This window comes from Microtus oregoni, unplaced genomic scaffold (assembly GCF_018167655.1).
Source record: "Microtus oregoni isolate MIOR12 unplaced genomic scaffold, Mior012 000044F_ref0000062, whole genome shotgun sequence".
NCBI lineage: Eukaryota > Metazoa > Chordata > Mammalia > Rodentia > Cricetidae > Microtus > Microtus oregoni.
The window spans coordinates 1,177,705-1,205,640 of record NW_024543218.1 but is presented as its reverse complement, the minus strand read 5'-3'; the positions used below and the strand labels follow the sequence as shown (position 1 = coordinate 1,205,640).

The 27,936-nt window shown below is 48.3% G+C and overlaps 1 protein-coding gene across 1 annotated transcript in view; it reads left to right on the top strand.

The window, feature by feature from the left end:
• The window catches only part of LOC121434759 (EMILIN-2), a 55,649-nt gene that overhangs the window by 17,288 nt on the left and 10,425 nt on the right, over positions 1-27,936 (top strand). Inside the window, exons 3-4 of the mRNA XM_041633715.1 lie at positions 10,981-11,156; positions 16,898-18,790. Coding sequence (XP_041489649.1) covers positions 10,981-11,156; positions 16,898-18,790 — 2,069 coding nt within the window. The remainder of the gene's footprint in view (positions 1-10,980; positions 11,157-16,897; positions 18,791-27,936) is intronic.

Here is a 27,936-nt window from a genome sequence, read left to right as displayed (position 1 = left end):
TCCCCGTGCCTTCAAAGTCTCTAATAAGAGTCTAGTTCCCTGAATCTCATCAGAGTGAGGATGTTGAAGGATATAGAGTATATCCCAGGTGTTCTTGGACTCCAGTGCCACCCTGCCATGAATCTTGAGGAAAGCCTTTACTTACTTCTTTTCTATGGGCCCTCCCTCATTTCCCTCTCACTAAGAGTCTATAAAATTGGGTGGAGGAAATGGGTGCGGTGAGAAGGAGGAGGGGAGGGAGTGGGAGCTGGGATTGGTATGTAAAATGAAAAAAAGATAGGTTTTTTCTTTTAAAAATAAAATAAAATGATTCTTTTTATGTGTGTGCATAGATGTATGTGCCTGTATGCATACATGACCATGCCTACACATACATGTGGTAGCCAATGGTACATGTTGACAATTATTCAATTGCTTCCCGCCTTTTCATTTTTTTAAACATATGCCTTTAATTGAATCTGATTGGCTACACTGGCCAGCAAGTCCCAGAAATCCCCGTGTCTCTGGTCTCCTCGCACTAGGATTAAAGGTGCGTGCTACTACACCAGTTGTTTTTGTAGAGGTGCTGGCGACCCGAGCTCAGCCATCACGCTTGCATGCCAGGTACTTCACTGGCTGAGTTGTCTCCCCAGCCCCTGAATTCTTTTTGTCTTGCTAAGCCGTGCTCTCCACGCTTGATACTTGTTATATACTTAGAACCTGGCGTGGAGGTCAGGCAGTGGCAGCATGCTTCAAAAGAAAAACCTGCTTTCTCAGCGGAGTGCCGGTGAGCCGAGAACGGCGCCTCCTTGCTGTGTTACCTGCGGGTTCCTAGGCAGTGAGAAACGCCAGACTCCTCAGTTCTAAGGTCTCCATCCTTCTTCCCAGTGTGCTCAGGACCTAGAGAACAAATACAGGAGCTCTTGTGTTTTCAGTTCTTCAGTTCTAAGGTCTCCATCCTTCTTCCCAGTGTGCTCAGGATTTAGAGAACAAATACAGGTGCTCTTGTGTTTTCAGTTCTTAGATAATGAAGACGTTGGCCCCCTTGTATCTACGGAGAACAGAGGAACTGCTTGTATCTTCAGAGACACTTCTTCAGTCTCTAGACTTCCCATGCTGCTGAGTGATTGCCGCCAGGTTACAGGTGTGGCCTGAAGCTGTGCCACAGGTCAGGGACTTCACTGAAAGGCCCGGAAGTGTTTAGTGGTGGGATAGCACAGCCAAATCTTGTATAGTATCCACCATTCCAATGAAGTTTGAAAACCATGGATGGGGTGCCTTACGGAGAAGAGGACTGAGCTTTTGGACAGAGCTTACAAAGCCAGGAATCTGGGTCGAGTGAAACAGAATTTTGGAATTGCGGTGTTTTTGTTGGAGAGTCCAGGTGGTTGCCACTACTGCCCACCACTCAAATAGAGATCTTTTTTTTCCTTTTTCTTTTCTTTTTTTTTTTTTTGAGACAGGGTTCCTCTGTAGCTTTGGTGCCTGTCCCAGAACTAGCTCTTGTAGACCAGGCTGGCCTCGAACTCCCAGAGATCCGCCTGCCTCTGCCTCCTGAGTGCTGAGATTAAAGGCGTGCGCCACCACCGCCCGGCTCTCTTTTTTCTTTTTTAAAAATTTTTTATTAAGCTCTACATTTTTCTCTGCTCCCCTCCCTGGGTCTCCCCTCCCCTTCAACCCTCTCCCATGGTCCTTATGCTCCCAGTTTACTCAGGAGATCTTGTCTTTTTTACTTCCCATGTAGATTAGATCTATGTAAGTCTCTTTTAGTGTCCTCATTGTTGTCTAGGTTCTCTGGGAATGTGGTTTGTAGGCTGATTTTCTTTGCTTTATGTTTAAAAACCACTTATGAGTGAGTACATGTGATAATTGTCTTTCTGTGTCCGGGTTACCTCACTCAAAATAATGTTTTCTAAATCCATTCATTTTCCTGAGAAATTCAAAATGTTATTTTTTTCTGCTGTGTAGTACTCCATTGTGTAAATGTATCACATTTTCCTTATCCATTCTTTGGTCGAGGGGCATTTAGGTTGTTTCCAGGTTCTGGCTATGACAAACAATGCTGTTGTGAACATAGTTGAGCACATGTCCTTGTGGCACAATTGAGCATTCTTTGGATATGTACCCAAGAGTGGTATTACTGGGTCTTGAGGAAGGTTGTTTCCTAATTTTCTGAGAAATCGCTACACTGACATCCAAAGGGGTTGTACCAGCTTCAAAATAGAGATTAAGTCAGCAAGATGACTCAGTGGGTAAAGGCACTTGCCACCAAGGCTGGCATTAAGAGGCACCAGACCCTACATGGTGGTAAGAAAGATCTGCCTTGTGCAACTTGTCCTTTGACCGCCATACATTGTAGGCTTTAAGACTTAACAGGCAAGCACACCACCACCACCACCACCAACACACAACTAAAAATTAAATACTTCTTCAGTGGCTCCGAGTAGAAAGGCTGGGCTCATAGACCATGGGAAGCTTGGTCTATGATGAATGCCTGCCTCCTGGCCCAGGCCAAAAGATGTTCTCAAGGTCCACACTGTGGGAACACAAGGATGAGTTCATCAGGGAGGGACTGGGAACTGCATTGCCTGTGATTCTTCTGCCAGGAATGGGGAAACAGAATGGAAAAGAATGAGAAACAGTGCAGTATAGATTTGGGGGAGAGCTCCCAACAGAAACGGGCCTCCCATAGAGAGCTGGCTCAGGCTCAGCCTCCCTTCTCTTTCCCAACACCCAGTGACTTGATTTGGAAATGAATTTCCCAGAGTTAAGAAATGTGGCCTCCTTGGAACACAGCCTTAAGCTATAGTTAACTGCTGGATGTGGCCAGCACCAGATGACCTCATCTGCAGCACTTCTGAGTCTGCTCAGAAGGCAGGTCCCCATCTTTGAGCGAATCTAATGATAACAGCTCCTTTATCTGCTGCAGCTCCGTGGGGGCAGCCTCCCCACCGAGCCTCGGTGGTTTTCTTTAATCCTTTCTTTAGGAATGAAGATTGTACTTTTTTTCCAGGATAATTAGAAATTGTGGGAGAAACCTACTCATTACTCCGCATGGTCAGGGCAAAATGCTGGTGGTGAGAAGGATTTGGGGGTTGAAATCAACCTTGCCCCTAAGTACATAAGGAAATTAATTCAGGAGGAAATAGAAACACCATCGGCTTATAATCATGGTTTCTCCGGTGATTGTATCCTTGTACTGGAACCAGATTGCCCTTCTAGAGGGACGTTTTCATTCTGAACACATTGTTTTGATCTAGGAGCTATTCCTTTCAAACATCCACAAAACTCTCTTGTAATCTGACTTTAACTGAGGTTCATTAACCTGACATTTAGATTCATTATATCCAGTTTATATTTCAAAAAATATCGTGGCCTGGGCATTCTGGCTTTTTTAAAGTTTAGATGAATTTTCCTAAAAAGCCAGGTGATGTATTTCACATGTCTTTGCTCTCAAGTTAAGCTCTCCAAGCAGTGATTTGATCAAAAATGTGTAATGTAGCAGACAAGATGAATATTTTTGATTGCGAGTTTGTTCTTAAGCTGTAAGAAGGGCTTTGACTTTGGAGTGGAACCATGGAAGGAACCCAGAGGTCAGATCCACCCCCTCATGTCCGTAGACCATCTTTGGACATAGCCGTGGTGTAAAATGGCCATTTTTACTTTCAGTCAGACACGAGACTCAAGCAAGGAGTGTTTTGAAATCCCAAATTCTCAGTTTTTAAATCACTCCCAACTTCATGGCTTTCCTTGCCTGACTGCATTTGCTTTTGGCAGCGGATTAATAAACAGAAAAAGCTCATTTATTTATCTACTCACTGACCAAAAAAACCCCCACAAAAATAAGAAAAATATGCCAGTGGTTTCTAGAAAAATCAGTCCACTGTTTGGTCAGTTTTTTTTTTATGAGACCAATTTTTAATTTTTAATGAGACCAATGAGAAAGTGAACTGCTTGTAAAAAAAAAAAAAAACGGGAAGGGCATTTGGACACACCCTGCAACGTGGAAGAACTATGGGGGCGTGGAAAAGTCAGACAAGTGCTTCATGAATCCGTGTGTGTGTGTGTGTGTGTTTGTGTGTGTGTGTGAGGGACCAAGACTCAGGACTCACAGAGGAAGTGACTGCCAAGGCTACAGAACAGGGAGGGCCCGGGAGTTGGTGTTCAGTGGTTACATGCAGGGTTCCCATTTAGGAAGATAAGGGCTCGGAGGTGGACACCGTCAGTGTGCTAGGCGCCACAGAGTCACTCATGTAAAGATGGTTACAATGGGATGGGCAAGCTCAGGGGTGGAACATTTGCTGGGATGCATGCTCTGGGTTTGAGTCCCCAGGACTAATAAGTACATGAAATTTAGCATCTTAACATTTACATCTTCAATATTCATGTCATATGTATTTTAGTGCAATTTTATTTTGAAAGCTGTGAACTGCTAGCTGGGTGATGGGGGGTGCACACCTTTTATCCCAGCACTCAGGAGGCAGAGGCAGGAGGATCTCTGAGTATGAGGCCAGCCTGGTCTCCAGAGTGAGTTTCAGGACAGCCAGGGCTACACGGAGAAACCCTGTCTCAAAAAAATAAAACAAGCAAGCAAAACATAAATCATTGGCTAAGACATAGCTCCATTAGTAGGGTTTGCTTATCACGCACAAAGGCCCGCATTCAGTTCACCAGCACCACACACAAAATTAGGCGTGATGGTATATGTTTGTGATCCCAACACCGAGAAGGTTGAGGCTGGAGGGTTATTAGCGGTTTAAGGTCATGCTCAGCTACATGGTGGATGGAATGAGGTCAAAGGGGAAAGCGACTGCTGCCACAAGCGTTTCTTTTCTAGGACGCTCTGGGATGAGTCATTGTGTGTGGTTCCTTTCTCCATCCTCCCAGACTCACACCAGCCATCAGTACTGGACAGAGCAAATGAAGCCAGCGAAGTTGGCGCCAGGTTTGGGAAGGTCGGTGAATGGAAAGGAAAGAACTTACTAGAAAGTGTGGTCTCTGGAAAAGTCCCAGGCTGAAGTGTATTCCCATGGGGGGCTGGGCTTTTGATCTATGCCATGTTTTAGTAAATAAAATATAGGTAAACGTCAAATGCACCGTGTGGATGGTTCCTTAATAGCAGCCAGTGGTCCTCTTCCGGAAGCTTCTGTTTGTGTCTACATGGTGTGTTGTTCATGCTGTCTGCTCACGAGCCTCCTGGGCTCAGAAAGGAGGGTTTGATGGGATCAGAGATCTAGGTCTAACAGAATCTCGCTTATTTCTACCACAGCAAGCTCTGTCTGGTGAGTTTTCTGTGCTAACATTTATGCTGTTGGGTACTTGAAAGGTGGCTGTTGGAATTAAATATTTAATTTTATTTAGTGTAACTTAAGTAGCTTGGTGCAGCTGGTGGGCACCTTGGCCAGCACAGCCCGGGGGCATCCTTGGGTGTGTGGCCCCTGTGGTTCATACTGAGCCCAGAGGCAGGCTGCTCCGTTTAACTCCAAGAAGACTGAAGAAGTCTCGGCTGCTTACACCAGAGGAAATGATGGTTACACAAACTTTGACAAACATACTACTTTTGTTTGATTAGTCAACTGTTGATGGAATCAGTGGTAAAATTGACTTCCTGCAATAGGACACTCTGCGTTTAGGAATGATGATTTAGACAGTGAGATACTATTCAGCCTTGAAAAGAAGTTCTCAGACTGGAATGTAGCTCAGTCACAGACCGCCCGCCTATCATATGGAAATCTGTCAAGCCACAAAAAGCCAGGAGGAACTAGAAATGGCCTTCATTGCAAAAAGAGGCAGCCTGCAAAGCCCAGAACCCTGTGGTTACGGCTATGAGACATTTCGGCAAAACGAGGGAGAAAGTAAAGACCAGGGTCCCTCCGGGGAGGTGGAAAAGGAAGGATAAGTAGCCAGGGGACTTTTAGGGTAGTAAAACTGCACTATGAGACACTGCGTGGTGGCTACAGGCAACTATGTGTTTGCTTCAACCCGCAAATGCACAGCGCCAAGTGTGAAATCCCTGTGTGAACCAGGGGCTGCGTGGTGGTGGTGGTATGTGTGTGTGCCTAGTGAGAACCAGGAACTGCAGGGATGGCGGTGTGTGTGTGCGCCCAGTGTGAACCAGGGGCTGGGGTGTTGGCAGTGTGTGTGTGTGTCCAGTGTGAACCAGGGGCTGAGGTGGTGGTGGTATGTGTGTGCCCAGTGTGAACCAGGGGCTGGGGTGGTGGTGGTGGTGTGTGTGCCCGCCCAGTGTAAACCAGGGGCTGGGGTGTTGGCGGTGTGTGTCCAGTGTGAACCAGGGGCTGGGGTGGTGGTAGTATGTATATTCCCAGTGTGAACAAGAGACTGGGGTTGTGGTGGTGGTAGTGTGTATATACCCAGTGTGAACCAGGGACTGGGGTGGTGGTAGTGTGTATATGCCCAGTGTGAACCAGGGGCTGGGGTGTTGAAACCCCAGTGTGAACCAGGAGCTGGGGTGGTGGTGTGTGTGTCTGCAGGTTCTTTAACTGAAATAAATGTGTGCCTCAGTTGTAGACATGGCTCCTTCATACATACAGGGTGCTGACATGGCCCCAGCTGGGCGAGACTGGGAGGGGAAGCCAGGCTGTGACCCGAGTTAGCCCAGCAGCCTTGTGCTCCCTGCCTTGACTGTCCCTTGGCTGTTTCCTTGGCGTGGTTGCCCTACCCTGGGGATGTTAGCTAGCTGTCTTGTCAGCAGTTTGTGAACTCTTTCCATTGTAAGCACAGCTGTCACGTGGGGACACCAAACCATTTGAGCTCTGCTTCTCTCCCTAGTGCTCAAGGGCCCTGGCTACCAAGGAGGTGGGTGGGTTTCCTGAAGGAGGAGATGGAGCCTGGGTCTGGGGCTCCCGAACTCAGCTGCCTTCATCTCTGCTCGGGGAGTTCTGAAATGTACATGAGGTAAAAGCCTTGACTACTCTTGTCCGGTGCGTGGGAAGAAACACATTTTCATGCCAGCGAGTAATTCTGTCGCTAAGTCACACACCCCTGAAAGTTTGTAAAAGTCTGCACTTTCCTGTGTGCTGAGGGCTCCTGGATATTGTAGTGGCTCCTCCCAGCCTCTGGAGCCTCTTATGTTAGTGAGAACCCCACTTCAGGGGAGAAAAGTACAACAGGTTTATGGAGTTGGCTGATCCTCTGTTGTGTTGTGCCCCTGAAGGCCCCTCACCCAGACCTAGGGACCCTCTACCAAGGCCCAGGGTCACCTAGGGACCTGTCACTTAATGTAGAGAAAAATTCCCCTGTGGTTTCCTGCGTCTGAAGGTGGCTGCCTGACCCTTTCCAGTTGCTGCCGCCTGCTGCAGTGACCTCCTGTTCACAGCTTGAGCTGTTTTCAGGCAGTCAACCCGAAGGGCATCACCAGACTCCTGCAACGGACTAACTGGGGCCAGGTGGGTGTGGATCGTGCAGTCAGAGCAGGGTGGGAACTCAGGACTCTGCCGAGCGCTGGTGAGCCCCACCCTTCCTTTATGTGAGCCTGCGGGAGAGCAAGCCCTTCCTCACCCTCCAGCTCCTGGCTCAGGGAAGGCTCTAGAGGGGAAGGTGGGGATGCAGCCTACCACACTCCTCTCCTCGGAGGGCTGTAGTCAGTTCTGCTGGGTGCAGCCGTATCTGGAGGGTTTTCTGCAGACTGTCATCTCCTGGCAGACCCTCACACAAACACATTTTCACATTCCATTCGAATGCTCAGAGGAGCAGAGTCTCTTCTGAGGTTACGCATTCTTCTAGCGTGATGCTCTGCTTGAGTGTGTAAGATGTGCAGGGCAATTGTCCCTCTGTGGGCGGGGATTCCAGGAGTGTGGGGGTAGGAGGGAGCCCAAGACTGGCGTCTACCTGGACCGGAGAAGATGCTCAAGCATGTGTCTGCTGTGCGGGGAGTTCAGATGCTTCCTCCCAGGGATTTAGCACTCTCTGGACTATTTCCATGTGGAGCCCTGCTTTGAGCTGAGAATCTGCCAGAGAGTGACGGACTGGCTGTTAATGCATGCTGGGAGACTGTGTGTGGCACAGAAGGACCCAGAAGTTTCCATTCTAACCACTGAGAATGAACTTGGGCAGCTCACTTTACCTCTCAAATCTCTGGTTTTTTTTTTTTTTTTTGCTTGTGATAGAGGGTAAAAATAAGTAATTTTTTTTTAATTAAAAAAGAGCCAATGTGGGCTGGAGAGATGGCTCAGTGGTTAAGAGCATTGCCTGTTTTTCCATAGGTCCTGAGTTCAAATCCCAGCAACCACATGGTGGCTCACAACCATCTGTAACGAGGTCTGGTGCCCTCTTCTGGCCTGCAGACAGAATATTGTATACATAATAAATATAAATAAATATTAAAAAAAAGAGCCAATGTGATTCTTTTTTAATGCCTAAGACTATGTTTATCTTTCTCCCTTTTGGAATACGTATGTATGAGTGTGTATATGTATATGTGAGTGTGAGTGTGTATGTGTCTCTGTGTGCATGTATGTGAGTGTGTATGAGAGTATCAGTCTGTGTGTGTCTAGTGAGTGTGTGTATGTGTGTGATACATATGTGTATGTCTGTGTGGAATGTATCCATGTGTGAGTATACTGTGTGTGGTATATGTATTTATAGCATATATGCATGTGTGAGTGTATGTGCGTGTGAGTGAAAAATGTCTGTGTGATTGTATTGTGATGTGTGCGTTAGTATATGTCGGTGTATATTAGCATATATGTGTGTTTGAGCATATATATATGAATGAGTCTCTGTGTGTATGCATGTATTCTTGTGTGTATGTGTGCTTGAGCATGTATGTGTGTGTGTGTGTGTATACATACATGTGGATGTCAAAGGGAGAACTGCTGAGTTGTTTGTTCTCTTCCTCCCTGTGGGTCCCTGAGGTGACACTCGGGTCGTGCTCAGTGGCAGGTGCCTTTATGCATTGAACCATGTCATTGGCCCAACCAATGACACCCTGAAGAGCCTGGGAAAGAATCTGCCCGCTCTGAGCTATCACCCCACTGCCCATCATGACCACCCTTGGTTTTTCTTTTGCTTTAATTTCCCAAGCTTCCTCTTCGATTTTCCCTGGAGAGATTTTTCTCAGGAGCATCTCGAGTCTACACTCAAGACCCACCTCCGGCCCATTCCAGGCTACCTCTTAGGTGCAGCCGTGTGGCCACATTCCTTGGGTGGTTGTGACAGTGGAGGTGAGGACTACAGGCCAGGGAAGCGGGACAGCTGAGCAGAAGCCTTCATGGGGGCTCAGTGTTGAGATTCTCACTCTCGGAAAAGATGGAAAACACGGCTCCCAAGCTGGTGCTTAACCTGGAGTGGCTTGGCTGACTGAGCCCCCCAACCCCGAGACACAAGTGTTCATTCCGAGGTCCCCACAGCAACCCTGAGGGAGTGATGCAGAGCCAGTTTCTCTCTGGAAACTGGCCCCCAGAGAAGTCCTGCTGCTGGCACTAGTGTGGAAAGGGAAAGTGAAGAGGGTAGAGAGAAGATGGCCCGGAAGCAGGGTTGAGTGTGGGCGGGCTTTCCTGCGTGGTTGGGCTTTTTGTCTGTGATGTGAGCCGAAGCCTGGCTGAATCCCTTGTCTCTGGCCCTCATGTGCGCCCGCCAAGCTGGATTGTCAGTGTCGCAGGCCCAGAAGTGGGTCCAGAGGATTTTACGGCTCCCTGGAAAGGTCTCTGATATCTATTATTATTGTTGTTGTTGTTTTCCAAATCAAATCTCGAATCTCAAGTCCCTGCTAGGCAAGGGCTGCCCCCCTGAGCTACACTCCGACTCCTGTCACTGGGGCTCTAAGCAAGGCCCCAGCACCTGTTAGGCAGCTTTCAAGGAGAGAAAGCTTTGACTTAAGGTTCAGAGGTTGGTACCAATACTTGCTGGCCCCTTTGCTTTGGGGCCTGAGGTAAGGCAGCAGACCTGTGTGCAAGAGGAATGGGCAGGGTGAAAGTTTCAGTGTCCCCTTCAAGGACACCCCCAATAACCTAACCCCTCCCACTAGGTCCCACCTCCTAAGTATTCTCCCACAGGCTGGTGATCAAACCTTGTCACACGGGCTTAGGGACCATTCATTTGAACCGTAGCAGCTTCCAAATTTCTGTCCTTGGAAATGTAGGCTAAGACATCTTTATCAAAGATTGTGAACCACTGACAAAACTTCACAGGGGAAGAAGATGCGAAACTATGGCGACTCGCGGGGGTGGGGTGGGGGGAGGGGCGGGGGGAGCAGTGGCTCCAGAGAGGTTTCTTGAAACCACAAAGCTAAAGAGCTGTGACATGTAGAACAGAGGTTGCTGGTGACGGGAAAGCTCACTTTGACGTCTGGGAAGTGTCTGTGAACAGAAGTTGTGGAGATGGGTTGTCACCCCGAATCTAAATCTGGGAAGTGTCTGTGAACAGAGGTTGTGGGGATGGGTTGTCACCCTGAATCTAAGTCTGGGAAGTGTCTATGAACAGAGGTTGTGGGGATGGGTTGTCACCCCGAATCTAAGCTATGAAAGACTAGGTCTTATAGCATCACCTGCAATCTCCGCACTCGGGGGGTTGAGGTAGGAGGACTGAAGGTTGGGGGACAGTGTGGACTACATAGCAAGACAAACCCCAAACCATCCATCAAGCCAACATCAAACAATAAAGAGAAGGGAGGGCTCCAAATGACCGAATTAATGGAAGGATTTGCTCTGACTCTGTCAGAGATCCGGTCTGTGGCTGCTTAGAGCCACACTCTTGCACAGAGTGCATTGTCAGCGAGAACACGTGACAGAGGAGGGTTATACCCAGTGGGCAGGAGGTAGGATGGATGTGGAGAGAAGCAGCAGGGTTACACTACTCCCAAGCGCCCACCTCCTCCAGCTAGGCCCCACCTAAGGCAGGCCTTCGGAACCACGCAAAATAGTACCGCCATATAAAACAGAACCTGTGTAGGACACGCCACATCATCGCGAGGTCCAACAGGGGAGGGCTGGAGACGCTCCTATAGCGGTCACTAACATGAGACCCCATCCTCTCTGTCTTCAGGTATCGGGTGAACTTCAGGCCCAGATTTGTCACTAGGTACAAGACAGTGACACAGTTGGAATGGAGATGCTGTCCTGGCTTTAGAGGAGCAGATTGCCAAGAAAGTCCCAAAGACCCCCTGAAGACCCCCCGGCCCCCACCTCCTCGACCAAGAAACAACCTGAAGAAAGCCACAGGTAATGTCTCATTGGTGCCCTGTTGTATGTGGTCACCTTTGATGTTGCTGGTGCAAATGGCAGGGTCTATGACGGACCATTGAACAAAGGTATCTGAAGGAGCAGGGACAGTAGGGTGGAAGACTTCTTTGCAAATAAATTGCTTCCTTAGGGCCACTCGTCAAATACTTCCTGTATTCTTGTCTAAATCTAAAGAAGTTAAGATTCTGTTTTTAAAGTAGGTAGATTAGCCAGGGGTATTGCACATCTGGGATGCAGTGACACGAGGATCATGGACAGTCTGGGACCAGCCTGGGCTACACAGTGAGATGCTGTCTCAATAAGCAAATGAATCAAAATGAATAAAATAAAATAGACTGATCCCTCTCTGTCTGGATGAGCTGTTTGCAAAGCTAAGACAAAGTCAGAATTCTCATGTGCCTGAATTCTCTCACGTGTCAGGATTCTGTCACATGTGAGGATTCCCTCACGTGTCAGGATTCCCTCACGTGTAAAGATTCCCTCATGTGTCAGGATTCTCTCACGTGTAAAGATTCTCTCACGTGTAAAGATTCTCTTACATGTCAGGATTCTCTCTATGTTGCTTGCCTTTGCGCTAAAGCATCAGAAAGACAGGATAAACTTCTATGGGTAACTGTTTTCCTTTTTTGCTGTGTATGACTTTATTTCCCCCTCTTTTTAATTTCAAAGAAATGAGACCAATTCTTTCCTGTGAAATTAAATTTTTAAATTGCTGTTGGTTTTTATTTTTCCCATGAGATGTTTTACATTTTAAAATAGTAATTTGTCAAAATATCTTTTGTAAAGTAGTTTGTTAAGTAAATTTCATTACCAAAACAATGTACATAAATTAGGGAGTAGTTATAAAACATAGGAAAATATGTCTTTTGATTTTATGGTTTTTTTTTTTAAGACAAAGTTTCTATGAGTAGCCCTAGCTGTCCTGGAACTAGCTCTGTAGACCTGGCTAGCCTGAACTCACAGAGATCCACCTGCCTCTGCCTCCCAAGTCCTAGGATTAAAGATATGTGCCACCACACATTTTGTTGTTGTTTTTTAACCTTAAATAGTACGTTTTTAGAGATTGAATGTGCTCAAGATACACAAGGCAATGAATGACCTCATCTAGCACAGAACGCGGAGTGGTGGCCGCATTAAGTTAGTACCCTAATCACCCATGCTGTACGTTAGAGCCCTGAAATGTAGTCATGTTAATAACCAAAGTGGAGTGCCTTTGGTCAACACCTCTCCGCTTCCCCCAACCCCAGCCCCCGGTACTCACCACTCCTGTGCCTGTGAGTTTGACTATTTAGAGTCCACGCAGAGGGACGATCCCATGTGTTTTCTTTTCTGTGCTTGGGTTACAGTACCCTCACGCAATACCATCTAGGTTATCTGCCACATGGGGCTAGACTTTCTTTATTCTTTGTTTAATGTTCGTGTGTGTGTGTGTGTGTGTGTGTGTGTGTGTGTGTGTATTAGAAAGAGAGAGAATCTGTCTGTCTGTCTCCATGTGTGTTATACATGTTTAAAGAGGCCAGAGAAGGCATAGGATCTCTTGGTTGTGAGTTGGAGATATTTATGAACTGTCCTTTGTGGGAGCTGGGAACCTAACTCGGGTCCTCTCTGTTCTTAACCTCTAAGTCATCTCTCTCCAGCTCTGTATCCGTATCTGAACATAGTTACTATGGTAGCTGAATTTCAATAAGATGCCTATTGTGGAGTTTCATGCCTGTAATCTCAGCATGTGGGAGGCAGAGGCACTAGGACTGTGAGTTCAAGGACCCTGTCTAAAACAATGCCTGCCCGGGAAATATTTCTTGACCTTCTTTTTTTGGCAGGCTGGATATCGGCTACTTGGGGAAACATAACACAAGGAAGACACAGTTTCCAGCTCATTTGAGATAGTGTTAGGCCGTCATGGCAGGGCCTGTGAGGGACTCTCTGGATGATGGGAAGTAAGGACCTTCTGAATCCTGACCATTTGTCTAGGGTCAGGTTCTATTTATCAAAGTTTAAACATGTGTGTAGCTTCACAGTCGGTTTTATGAGGACTAGAGGCAAGGAGAGTGATGACATTTTTCACTGCCTCGGAGGTAATTTACTGTCAATGCTTTTTGTTTTTCTTCCTGTGCTAAGGATTGAACCCAGGGCCTTGATGGTGGGAAGCAGGTGCTCTACTCCTGAGCCGTGTCTCTGGCTCATGTGAGTACTCGCTGAGTCTAGGATTTACCTCCTTATCTGGTGTCTTAACCTTATGGGAGGTGAAGTTGCCACTCCCTTTTGTCCACGGCACAGCTGTGTTTTCCAGTTACACCATGTGGTTTGCACCATCAATATTCACGGTATACGATGTAGTAACCATAGAATTTTATATCTGTGCCCCACAGTGCACTATGGATTGCTTAGAGTTAGTGTCATTGTATGTCTTTCTCCTTTGCTTGGTTTTCGATGCTCTTATCCCTCCTACATCATCCCAAACTCTTTTCTGGTTATCTTTATGTCTTCTGCTCCGTCAGGCACAGCAGCAGATACCTTGGCTGAAGAGATTCTTCAGGAATCTTCTCACCCACCCCACTGTGACCAGTCCTCCTCCTCCTGTCACCCTGGGGTCAGAACTCTCCTCTCTGAGCTGGAATCTGGTTCATTTCTTCATTTGGCTTGAACACAGCCTCCAGTTGCTGTTTTTTTTCTTTCTTTTTCCCCTTTGAGATAAGGTCTCAGATAGCCCAGGCTAGCCTCAAACTTGCTATGTAGCTAAGAATAGCCTTGAACCTCTGGTCCTCCTATGTCTGTCTCCCAAGGGTTTACAGCCTCAAGCCAGGTGTTGCAAATAAGCCCAGGGCTTTGTTGCATACAGGGCAAGCAGTCTACCGCTGAGCTACAAATATCCCTACCCTCCAGTATGTCCATGAAGAGATTATATGGGGGTGAACTTTCGTTTTGCATATTTGTAACATATGTGTATTTGTGTGTGTGTGTGTATTTGCAGAAGTGGAGGCACATAATTTTTTTCTCAGAATTTTTAAGACAGTGGGTTTCGATATTACTGTTACCCAGTCTGAAAATTATTGATTCCAATTTTTATATGCTTTGGGGGTGGTCTTTGTCCCTCCCTTTTTAATTGCCATATTGATGGGATGTTACACAAAAGGGAAGAGAATGTTTATTTCCTAGCCGCTCACTAGAAGGCGAAGCACACTTGCGACCCAACAGTTGGACAGCTTCAAGAGAAGCGTTGGAAGTTTGAGGCCAGTGTGGTTTACACAGTGAGCCCATGTCTCGAGAATAAATGCTTGCTTCTCACTTTGTGGTGTCATTCATTTCCTGGCTTTAGGGAGTACAGTACGTGAAGCATTAATCTAATTCATCTTAATCTATAAAAACCAGGAGCCAGATATCGGGGCAAAGACCTGGACGATCAGAGGACCAGGAGCAGTTGCTGGTTGCTCCTTTTCCCTTCCTGCATCCAAGAAAAAAAAGCCTGAGATCCCGGCTACTCCCCTCCCCATCACTTTCTGTTTCTATCTCCGGAGTGCTGGGATTAAAGGCATGTGCCACCACTGCCTGGCCTCTATGGTTAACTAGTGCCTTGCTCCGCCCTCTGGTCTCCAGGCCAGCTTTCTTTGTCAGAACACAAACAAAACGTCATACAAGTATAACTCCTGAAAGATTGCATTTTTTTTTCTTTTTTCTTTTTTTGGTGGAGGCAGGGTTTGAGACAGGGTCTCACTGTGATCAATTGGCTGATCTGGAACTTCCTATATAGACCAGGCTGGCTTAGAATTCAGCGTTCTCTTGCTTTTGCCTCTCAGTGCTGAGATGCTAAGTGTGCACCGCCATACCCAGACGCCCTTGTGTCTTATTTTGTTTCATTTCCTTTGCTCAAAAGCAGCGTTTAGTTAGTTTAGTGATTTTGAATATTACTTCCCCCCAACTATCTTTATTTATTTATTTTTAATTTAACTTCTTAATTGATTCTTTGAAAGTTTCACATTATGCACCCCGATTCCGTTCTCTTCCTGGTTCCCCATATCTTTCCCTCACCTCTGTAGCACCTCCCCCAAAGGGAGCAAAACAGAGCAAGCAAGCAAACAAAAACAAGAGTAAAACAAAATAAACCTCTTCTCTTCTTCATCTTTCCTGCCTCTCCAGCACCTCTCCATTCGTCCTGGTGCCTTTGGGGACCTCCGTGTGTCACACAATCAGTTTTACTAGCAAATGTTCATGCAGTGAGTCACTGGTCTGGTTCAAGGCCTCTGGTTTCTGCTACCATCACTGGATTCTCACCAGAACTCCTCCGGGATGCCCCGTGGCTGCCCCTGAGTCATGAAGATCCTGTAGATATCGTTCCACAGGACCGGTCCCTTCACGACCTCCAAATGGGATCGTCGTTAGGGTGGGCCAACCCAAGACCAGGGTGTGGACCTGGGTGGCAGTTGAACTGGTCAGTCCGGGTCCCAGGGCCACCCAGCTCAGGCGAGGGGGCAGAGTCAGCTCCCCTACACCTTTGCCCCTCAGGTTTGGTTCACCTTGGCCTGTGGTGAGGGATGGGGCCGTCTCTCCTGAGTATAGGGGCCAACTCTTTTTCTAGTGTCTTAAGATAGAATAAAAATTCCAATGTGTTCTTCATAGTTCTCTGCAGGAAAGCACTTGCTTAGGAGTTTGGAGATTAGGTTTTAAGTCTTATTTTCTTGCTAAGTGGATTTTAATAACTAAAAGTTGCTTGCTGTTGCGAGACAAGAGACAAGACGAGATAAGGAACATGAAGCCAAAATGCCCACAGTGCTCTGGATTCCAGGGTCTTTCATTGTTAGGCACACATGCATTGTATGTGGTTGCGTCCTTGTTGTTTGGTTGCTTCCTTTCTGTGCCAGGTCTGCCAGTGAGGACCTTATCTAGAGTTCCTCTTCCGCCTCCTCTGCTGCCATCCAGGGTGTGGCTGCTTTGCTTCTCACTCTTTATTCCGTTGCCATGGGTTTCTGGAGCGTCTGTCTTTTCTTTCTTGTTTAACTTCGTGCTTTCTCTATCGATGTCATCCGATTTCTAACTTAGTGCTCTCTCGATGATGCCATCGCACTTCGGGATTCAATACTGTGGCTATTATTCGTCTTTCGGATCGTTTTCCTGGGTTCTTTTTCTCAGTGTAAGATTACTAGATGTTTATATTTTCCTCCTTTTTTTGTGCTGGGGATTGAACCTAAGACTTCACACATGCTAGGAAAACATCTCTTTTTGCATTTAGTATCCATTATCTTCACAACAAGGGGAAACAAGACCCTTTTAGCATAAGGATGCTAAGCAAAGAGAAAAGAAGATTTTCTGGAGGTGTTTTGAGGAAACCTCAACTATGGGATGCTGGTGCCCACATGTTGGATCTCTCTGGCGTGCTTTGTGGCATCTTAGCACCAGCTGTCAGCAGTAGGGTAGCTACAGCTCACTGGGAGTGATACAGTCACATGACACAGTAGATGATATGATATGGTGGCATCAGGGTGACAGACATCACGGATTATCTTGCTTCCTGTGCTTATTTTTCAGCAGAGGAGGGCAGTGTAGCTCCCAGAGTTAGACACAAACAGTAAATAGCAAAACCAGAGTAGAAAGGAGGTCTGCTTGACTCCGAACCTGTTCTCTGCTCCAGAAGTGCTTGGAGTCAGGGAGGCTACCACAGAAGCCTTCAGGATCTCCTCCAGGCACCTTGCAGAAACTGGCCATTCAAGTCCTGCTCTTTCTTTCAGATACTGATCCAAGCCACGTGTCACAGCCTAAGGAAACTCTGTCGCCAACGGATACAGCAGAACCGGACCCGGCAGCAGATCCAAAGCAAGGTCCTCCGGAACTTAAGCAAACCAAAGTCCAGGTGCTGGAGGAAAAGGTTGTGCGGCTCACCAGGATGGTGCTGGACCTCCAGTCCTCCATGGCAGGGCTGAAGGAGAACCTCAGACACACCATCCAAGATGATGGCAGCAAAGGGCCAGCCCCGTGGCTCCCACAGCCAACCCCTGACGGTGCCTTTGCCGGAGACGCAGAGCCGAGCCAGCTGCCGAGCCACCTCAGCAGCAAGGACTCCGGCATGAAGGACATCAAGTCTGAGCTGGCTGAAGTCAAAGACACACTGAAGACCAAGAGCGATAAGCTGGAGGAGCTGGACGGCAAGGTAAAAGGCTACGAAGGGCAGCTCAAGCAGCTGCAGGAGGCGGCCCAGGGCCCCACAGTCACCATGACAACCAATGAGCTGTACCAGGCCTATGTGGACAGCAAGATAGATGCCCTGAAGGAAGAGCTCATGGAAGGCATGGACCGGAAGCTGGCCGACCTGAAGAACACGTGTGAGTACAAGCTGGTGGGCCTGCAGCAGCAGTGTGATGACTATGGCAGCAGCTACCTGGGGGTGGTAGACCTGATTGCGGAGAAGGAGGCGAGCCTGAAAAAAGACATTGCCGACCTTCGAGCCCGGCTGCCGGATCCCTCAGCCCAACCGAGGTGTTGTGACAGTCAAAAAAATGGTGACTTTGGCCAACAGATCAAGACATTAGATCAGAAGATCGAGAGAGTCGCTGAGGCCACCAGGATGCTGAATGGGCGGCTGGACAATGAGTTTGACCGCCTCTCCGGTCCGGAATCAGATGTGGACTTCGATGCAAGATGGACCGAGCTGGACGCGAGGATCAACGTGACGGAGAAGAACGCAGAAGAGCATTGCTTTTACATCGAGGAGACCCTTCGGGGGGCCATCAGTGGTGAGGTAGGTGACTTGCGGCAGCTTCTCAATCAGAAGATTCACTCCCTGGAGGACCGTCTGGGGATCGTTCTGCAGGTGGCCAATGGTTCAGATGTGGAGTTGACACCAGCGGACCCTGCCTTGCCAGGGCAGCCAGGGGCAGGGAATGCGCAGATCCTCGTGGAACTGAGTCGCCTGAAGGACAAAGTTCAAGTGGTTGAGGACATCTGTCTGCAGAGCTTGCCTCATGGGATAGATGGCAGTTTGCCAAGTGGAGAGGACCTCACACACGTCAGCCTGAGCCTTTTGGAATCCCTCAATGATACGATGTACAGAAAGTTCCAAGAAACAGGTCGCAGCATTCAAAAACTTCAAGAGGACTTCAGCTCTCTCCACTCTCAGCTGAATCCCTCGGAATGTAAGGGGACTTGTTCGCAGAGCAGAATGAGCGACGGCAGAGCCGGTGACAGTGCCGAAGCAAGTGGGTTTACCAAGACTGGGGAGCAAGAGAGGACAGTGGGGACCGTCCCGTCTCCTGGTGCCCCGTGCTGCGGCCAGCTGGAGGAGCGCTGGCAGAAGCTGCAGAGCCGAGTGCTGGCTGAGCTGGACAGCTGCAAGGAGAGTGCTCACGGGGTTCAGAGTGGGGTGTCTGCGATGGAGAGCAGAGTGTCTCAGCTGGAGCAGACGTGCAGCAGGCTGGATGCCATCTCCGGGGGTCTGCAGAGGATCAAGGAGGGGCTGGGCAAGCATGTGAGCAGTCTGTGGAACTGCGTCCGGCAGATGAACGAGACGCTCAGGTCACACTCCAGAGACATCTCTGGCCTCAAGAACTCCGTGCAGCAATTCTACAGCCACGTTTTCCAGATATCTACAGACTTGCAAGATCTGGTGAAGTTCCAGCCATCAGCAAGTAAGTGGATTGGCAGCCCCATTGCGGTACTGCGCATGCGGCTTGTGGCAGAGCTGTGCCAGCCTTTCAGATGGCTGGGGAATTAATTATATCAGTGCTTCACCAAATATGATCCATAGGTCAGTGACAGCTTGTGGATCGGAAGCAACATGCCAACAGTGAGAATACCAGCCAGCCTGGGGATGCAGAGTGAGGCCCTGAGTTCAATTCCCAGCACCACCTCAAGGGAGGTTGTAGTGAGCTGCAGGCTGCATTCCTGCCGCCCAGCTCCTGGCCGCCTAGCTAGCTTATGCCCCGAAATAACAACACACAAACTGTATTCATTTAAACACTGCTTGGCCCATTAGTTCCAGCCTCTTATTGGCTAACTCTTGATTAACCCATTTCTAATAATCTGTGTAGCACCATGAGGTGGTGGCTTATGGGGGGGGGGGAGATTCAGCATGTCTGACCTGGTGGCTGGCTCCATAGCATCTGACCCAGAGAGGAGAGGCATGGCGATTGCCTCACTTCCCTCTTCCTCCCAGCATTCTGTTCTGTCTGCTCTGCCTATCTAAGCTGCTGTCCTATCAAAGGCCAAGCAGTTTCTTTATTAATTAACCAATGAAAGCAACAGATAGATAGAAGACCCACCTACATTAGGAGGTGGAGGTATGGTGGCTAGAACTTGGGAGGTGAAGGCAGGAAGATCAGAAGTTTAAGGCCAATCTAGGTATTATGAGACCCTGTCTCAAAAGAAACACACACACTCACATGCTTACGTACACACCCTACATGCATGTTTATGTGTGAGCACACACACTCACATGTTTAAGGCAAACTTAGGCTATGTGAAACCCTGTCTCAAAAGAAACACACATGAACACACACTTGCATGCACTCACACACACACGCTCACAGACATAGCCCTCATGTGCACACACTCAAACATGCATGCTTACACTCTCACATGCACACGCACTCACACATAGGCTCCCACATGGACCCCTGAACATACATGCACGTACCCCAGGCATTTACAATACAGTATAACTTCATGGCAGCATTTAGGCACATGGTCTGTGTGCTTTATAAAGAGTCAGCCTGTAACACACTGAAAGTAGGAAAGAAAATCTGATTTACCAAAGACAGATGGCAAAGAAGTGATCTGTGCCGCGTGCTGCAGGCGGGGTGAGGGGACCCCGCAAAGAGAACCGGGGCAATATGTGTCACCTCTGCCTGCGCCAAGAGAATCCCCTCTTCATTAACCCATTTATCTCTCATTTGTGTTGTTATTGTCTTTGTCACCACCGTTTCCATTTCCTAATGTACTGGATTAGGAAATCCAGTACAGTTGCGGCAGATAGGGTGACGCTGTGTCATGTTCACAGATACATACGGGACCGTGACCGAGCGCGGTGTGAGGGCAGGTTTGGAGCAGGTTGAAAGCCCCGTACTTCTGTCACCTAGGAAGCTCAGCCATGGTGCCAAAAGCAGCGCCTACTGCAATGTAGACACCCAGCAAATGCGTAAATGGCCGAGTGACGGTCTCTTGATAGTTTTGAGGAATGTATTTCATAGCGAAAGTTTTGCTTTAAGACAAACACATAATCCTCGAAGGATAAAGATGCTTTCTTCTGATCTTCTCTTGTCCACAGCCCAGGAACAAGCCAGAACTTTCTAGTCCTAGTTAGGGTCACTGTTGCTATGATGGAACACCGTGACAAAGTCACTCGGGGAGGAAAGAGGTGGCTTACACTTCACTGTTCATCATCCAAGGCAGTCAGGACAGGAAGTCAAACAGGGCAGGAACCTGGAGGCAGGAGCTGATGCAGAGGCCATGGAGGAGTTCTACTGACTGCCTTGTTCAGCCTGTTTTCTTATAGAAGCCAGGACCACCAGCCCAGGGGTGGTCCCACCCACAATGTGCTAGACTCTCCCACACTACTAGTTAAGAAAATGCCTTACAGGTCTGCCTACACTTTCAATCTTATGGAGGTACCCCCTTTAATTAAACATAGATTCTTTTTTTAAAAAAATATTTATTTAATTATTATGTATACAATATTCTATCTGTGTGTATGCCTGCAGGCCAGAAGAGGGCACCAGACCTCTTTACAGATGGTTGTGAGCCACCATGTGGTTGCTGGGAATTGAACTCAGGACCTTTGGAAGAGCAGGCAATGCTCTTAACCTCTGAGTCATCTCTTCAGCCCAAAACATAGATTCTTTTCTCATATAATATAATCTGAATACAGTCTCCCTTCCTCCTCCCAGCTCCTCCCCACCTCCCTTCCCCTGGATCCTTTCTGTCTCTCATTAGAAAAGATAAAATAACCAAACATGACAAAATAAAGTATATTAAGATAAAACCTTCATATTGAAGTTGGCCAAACCAAGCCAACAGAAAAGCAAGAGTCCCAAGAGCAGGCACAAGAATCAGAGACCCAACTGATCACACATTCAAGATTCCTATCAAAGTATTAAACTGAAATCCATAATACACATGCAGGAGAGCTGGTGCAGAGTCATGCAGGCCCTGTACTTGTGGCTTCGGTCTCTGCGAGTTCATACGAGCATTGCTTAATGTTGATTAGAGAGTTTTCCTGGTGTCCTCCATCCCTTTTCTCCCTTACTCCTTCTGCTTCCTTGGGATTCCCTGAGCTCTGAGGGGAGGGATTTGATGGAGACATCTCAGAGCCGTGTGTTCCAGTGTCTCTGCATGGTGCCTGGCTGCTGGTCTCTGTTCCCATCTGCTGTAGGGGGAAGCCTCTCTGATGCTGGCCGAATGAGGCGCTGATCTTAGTAGAGCGGATCATCATTAGGAGTCATTTAGTACTGCTTCCCTCCGTGTTAGGTTTCCATACTGCTCCTCAGGTGTCCTTCAGTTCTAGCTGACTCTCCCTCATTCCCTCCCTCAATTCCCTCCAACCCTCCCCTTTCCCACCTAGTCCTGTCATTCTTGTCTCTCTCCCCACTCCCCTCTCCAAACTCTTCCTCCCTCCCAGGGAGACCCGCCTGCCCCCTCCCAGTCCTTTCCTCTATGCCTATTCTCCTTGGGTCTATGGATTGTAGCTAGCTTATCATTCATTTAACAGCTGTATCCAGATATAAACAAATATTATCTTTCTGTGTCTGGGTTACCTCAATCAGGATGATTTTTTTTCTAGTTCTATCCATTTCAAGATGCCATTTTTTAAAGGGTTGAATAATAGTCATTGTATAAATGCACCACAATTTTTTAGTCCATTTCTCTAAGGATGGGCAATGGGAGCACACAAAGGTCACGGTCGCTGCATAGCACATAACCTTGTGTCTCCCAGAGCTGAATGCAGACGTGTAGGGCCCACGGCACTACGGAACAGCAGTCGTGAGCTGAGGAAGCCATTTCCCAACCTCCCCTCCCCTACTTTCTCTTCTCTTGTCCTCCCCTGCAAGCCTGTCATCTTTTCTTCTGTGTTAACTCCAGGTGACACAGAGCTGAGCCTTCCTGGCTCCTGAGAGCCTCTGGTAATTTCTGACTGGGCCCCCACTGAGGAGGAGCTGTGGAGAGGTTCAAGGCTGAGTCCTGTCACCTCAGGAGGTGAGGGGAGAGTTCATGGTAGTCAAACAGACATGCTCTGGATTTTGTCTCTAAAGTACAGTGTTCATTTGTAGATAAGGAGTCACCAGGGTCAAGCAGGGCTGGAAACTGGCCACGGTTCCCAGGCTTGATTATCTGGGGACACAGCCCCACCTCAGATCTCAGCCGCTGCGTCTCTGGAATGTAGAGTTAAGATGGTGAGTCCTGTGTGCTCACGGGGCAATTGTCCCTTGTGGTCAAAATGCTGTCTGGTCTGTGCTTTACAATAACAGATGCAGCCAGATATTTCCAGTTAATTAGCAGTGCCGGACAGCGTGGGAATCTGTGTCCGTCCTGAGGCTCTTCTCTGCAGAGCTGGAAACTAAACTCTGGAGACAGCGTGGTTTCACGCACCATCCTCCTGACTGGGGCAGTGCTGTGAATACAGACTGTGTGCGCTTGGGAGAATTTGGGATTGAGAGCAGCCAAAAATTAAAGAGTAGTATTCTGTGACCTCCAGAACCCTCAGACCCAGGAATCCTGGAACCTGGAGTGACTCTGGGGCTAAGGTTGAAGTCAAACAAACAGTTAAAAGGTAACAGGACATTTACCGAGCAGCGACAGCAGGTGAGGCTCCTTGAGGAGTGCAGAGATCACAGGTCCCACCCTTGGTCCAGGGAGACAGCGCATAGCCTACACGCAGTGCAGGGGGTTAAAGTACAGGGCCGTGCAGAGATCCAGCTCTCTGCTCACATGCTCTGGCGCACCCCTCGAACATAGCAGATGGAGGCTTCACAGGCGGCAAGTGTGAACCAAAGTCTGGTGGAGAACCAGACAAAGAGGATCATGGGAATTGGCCATTCCCCAGCCTCCCAGAGGGCTTTGCAAAGGAAGAAGCCCCAGAGATGAGCCTCTAAGCTTAAGCAATTACTGAATCAGGTTGAGAGAGATGGTGAGCCGTGAGGTAAGGGGATGAGAGAAACTTCCAGAAGAATATGAACAGATAATTAAGTGGGTGGAATTCAAAAGGTATTTGTGGGAAGACTTTGGGGTGAAAGGGTGTTTTATTTTGTTGCCATGTAATCTCCTACCCCGATCTTGGTGGTAGTTATTTTCCGTTAGTCCTGGATCGGGGGCTTGCACAGGGCACAGCTGCTCTCCTGTCTAACGTCAGCCTGACTCAGTCACATACCCAATAAACTCCGTGTTGTACTTGGCAGGAAGGTTCACGTTCACGTGGGCCACAGACCTGGGGTCCTGGTGATCCCCCATGTGGCCCCTTCCCTGTGTGTACGTGTGGACTTCTCATACCCTGCTCCTCCCAAGTAGCCAGACTTACACACGTGGCACTGGCTTCGAGAGGGAAAGCAGAGCTGTGGTCTCACCCGTGGGGACTAAGTTAGCCTGGAATCACTTCTGCCATATTCTTCTGATCACAGCAGACCAGCCCTGGAAAAGTAACATGGTTGCCATATTGGGAGACAAGGGTTCTCATGAGTCACTTCTCCCATGGTGAGAACCAGCCCAGAGGAGGGGCTGAGGACCTGCACAGAGATCATAACCTGGGTGTAGGTCAGGAATGTAAGCTCCTGTTTCTAACCAGTTCATTGTTAGCTCGCAGATCATATTCTTGTGAGATGCCATGCAGCGGGCTGAATTATCCATCAGGCCTCCGCTGGGTCTTCTGTATCCCATCAAGGCATGTGCTCTATCCTGGGGTGTAGGAGGGATTTGTAAGAGTGTATGCAATACATATATGTGTGTGTTCATTCATACACACACACACACACACACACACACACACACACACACACACACACACTGGGATTCGGATGGGTACCCAGCTTCTAAAAGATGAGCAACATAATAATTAATAATAATAAGTCACAGATGTGTATCGCCACACCTGATGATAGTTTATTTAGCAGATCTGTCTGAAGCCATGTCCTGTCTCAGTCAACACAGGTCTGATGTTCTAGGTCTAGAATCTAGAGGAAAAGAGAGAACAGCCGCGCTAGTGAAGGTCCACCTTTAGTTACAATCAGAAGCTTGAGGAGAGATGAAACATAATAGATAATGGTCGGCAAGAATTTGTTTCAGCTGCATGGTCAGGGAGGGCTGCACCATGGGAGACGACATTTGAGATATAAATAGATTGAGGACATAAACCCCTCAGCAACCTGTGCAGGAAAATGGTCCAGGCAGAGAGAATAGTGCGATTCTGGGATGCCTTGGGACAGGGATGGATTTGTTCTTTTGAAAAACTAAGTTTGGCCAAGAGTATCAGCAAGACAGAAAGTGAGAGGCTGCGGGATGAAAGAGGGGAGACTGTTTATGCCCACCACATAGCTACGATCAGGATCTTGTACTATGAAGAGCAACTAGGAGGGCTGGAGAGATGGCTCAGAGGTTAAGAGAACTGACTGCCGTTCTAGAGGTCCTGAGTTCAATTCTCAGCAACCACATGATGGCTCACACCCATCTATAATGAGATCTGGTGCCCAGAACATTATATACATAATAAATAGTAAATAAATAAAAAGCAACTAGGAGATGTTGGTTCTCTCCCAGGTTTGAAATCCCAGCCTACCTGTACCGAAGCTCTATGATTTTGGGTGGGTTGTTAGCACCCTGGGTACTTACCTCCTTTGTATCTGTAAGTTGGAAATCAGTTTTAATGGTTTTAGCAGGGATTATATAACACTTGGTAACTGGCAAACAACCCCCTCCCCATTTTAATTCACTCTTAACCCAATGTGTGTAGATTCTGTTCCTGGCTGAGTTGTCTCCCATTTTCATCCTGCAATGTGTCCCTCCCCCAAACCCGGAGGAGAGCGGAGCCTGGGATGGGTCAGACCCTTCCAGGCCAAGCTGCAGAGAGCTGCAGGGTGATGCTTCTCTTTCCTTTCTTTTCTACATTAAGGGCTAAACAGAGAGTATAGAGCCTAGACAGCTCCTGCCAGAACCCACAACATCACATCCTAAGACCCTTGTTGACTGCAAGCTGTTCCTTCTGAACATACGGGGAGTTGGTCAAGCCCTTTGTTCTCTGTGCACCAAGACCTTCAAGTTGGGGTGTAGGCCTGGGTCCCCGTGTTCCTAGCTCTCATTTTCTCACATGGGTGGCACTGTTGGTCCTTGAAGCCACAGTTCAAACACCTTTGCTTTCTTTTCCTCAATCCAATCATTCCACCCTCCTCAAGCTGTGGCTAAGTCACCTGCATCCCCTCGAGCAGAAGCATGGTGCTCAGTGTTAACCCTCCCAGGAAACATGAAAGCCAGAGTCTGTCTTCCTGCCCAGGACCTAGGATAGCCCTCATCTCTCACATGAGGCTGACAGAGAGTGAGTGGGTTTGCAGGACCAGCCAGTCTCTTGCTGAGGTTGACTCTCCCAGGAACCAGCACTTCCCCTCTAACTGGTGAGGAGGGCCGGTGCTGGAGTTGAGGGAGATGCTGCTGTGGACAGGGGAGCCTCTTGTCTGGCTTCCAGGAAGGGACAGCCCTGCCGCGACCCAAGCACAGACAGCCTTTCAACATTCTGTGGTGAGAACGTGTGGCCGTGCTTCTCGTTTTGTGGCTCCTGGTCTTGCCCCCAAGGAATCCCTCCTCTTGGAATTCTGTTATGCCACAGACTGAAGGATCCTATTTTTCCTTAAGTTTCTTATGGTAAGCTGTAACAAGGAAGCAGCTCAGACTGCTGAAATACTGGACCATGACGTCTGACTGGGGTTGGTGGCCTGCTAATAGTATCCTGATAGCTTTTGCCATGGACTTGAAATCCACTGAGTTTGGGGGTAGCTTGGGCTTAAGGTACAGTGGTGGACTATCAGAATTCTGTGAACTCACGTAAAATAAGTGAAGATGTGGGTCAGTCAGGCAGTCAGGACTCATGGACCGCTCTCCTCTGGGGGCGCCTGGCTTCATGGACCGCGCTTCTCTGGGGGCGCCTGGCTTCACAGACAGCTCTTCTCTGGGGGCGCCTGGCTTCACGGACCGCTCTTCTCCGGGGGTGTCTGGCTTCTATTACATCCTAGCTGCTGTAAATAGCAGCTTTTATTCATCAAACATTTGAATTTTGGGTTTATAGAGATGTTTCAACAATTGAAACATGCGTGGCTGTTACAGAGGACTGAGTTCAGTTCTAAGACCCTGCATCGGGGAGAAGCTCCTAGCCTCCTGTGACTCCAGCTCCAAGAGGGACTCCACACCTCTGGCCTTCTCAGGGACTTCTCTTGACACGCACGCATGCATGCATGCACGCACGCGCGCGCACACACACACACACACACACTATACAGGAATGATGTTAGAACAACAACAAACTTCTGATTTGAACAGAGGTGTTCTGGACAGAGCCTTCCTCGTGGCTACATGTGAGTCCTGTGTAACTTCCAAAGACATGGGTCACACGTGAGAGTCCCACTCAGCAATGGTGAGGTGAGCACTGCGAACCAGTTGTTAAAGTGAAAACCACTTCCAGGGGGTTCTAGAAGTGGGAGGAAAGTCCCATCACAAGTGGCAGGGCAGACAGATGTGTGCCCATAGTGGGTGGGACAGACAAACTCCCAAACTTGACACCACACCGCTAGCACGAAGTCAGCTCTGCGAGGGAGTCCACGTACAGACTCCGCTGTCCTCCAGCTTTTACTGTTCACCTCTCTGTCGGGCTGAGAAGAGACCCCGCTGTCTGTGCACGCTCAGCAAGCACTGTACCACAGAGCCACATCCACGGCCAATGTCAGCCACGGATCACTCACTCCTCTCTGCCGTGGATCAAGTGCTGTAATGCAAAGGGCTTCAATTCTGATGTCGCTGCAGATAGTAACATGTGTGTTACAGCTGCTGATGTCGCCGCAGATAGTAACATGTGTGTTACAGCTGTTGATGTCACCACAGATAGTAACATGTGTGTTACAGCTGCTGATGTCGCCGCAGATAGTAACATGTGTGTTACAGCTGTTGATGTCACCACAGATAGTAACATGTGTGTTACAGCTGTTGATGTCACCACAGATAGTAACATGTCTGTTACAGCTGTTGATGTCACCACAGATAGTAACATGTCTGTTACAGCTGTTGATGTCACCACAGATAGTAACACGTAACACGGCTGTTGATGTCACCACAGATAGTAACACGTGACACGGCTGTTGGTGTCACCACAGATAGTAACATGTGACACGGCTGTTGGTGTCACCGCAGATAGTAACATGTGTGTTACAGCTGCCGGTGTCACCGCAGATAGTAACACGTGACACAGTTGTACTGGATTCCTGTTTCCACTGGTTTGAACCAAGCAGAAATTAGATCCTGTTCCCATTTTGTCCTTCTGTGGGTTCCAGTCTTTCTCTTTAGACTCCTCCACTGGAATGGCCACGGGGTCTCTTGAAGGCCCCTGTAGTGTCCTCTGCAATAACTCAGACCGTCTTTCCAGTCTAACCTGAATCCCGAGCGAGTGGTATGGTCAGAGCAGGTTTTCCATCCCCTAGGTGCGTTTCCGCTTCCATGCTGCCAAGAGAATAGTTCAGACTGTGTGACGATTGCCGGTGAGATCCGAGCAGGCCTTTCACAGGCCCGCCAGCTGCATGCGGTGCACCAGCCTCTT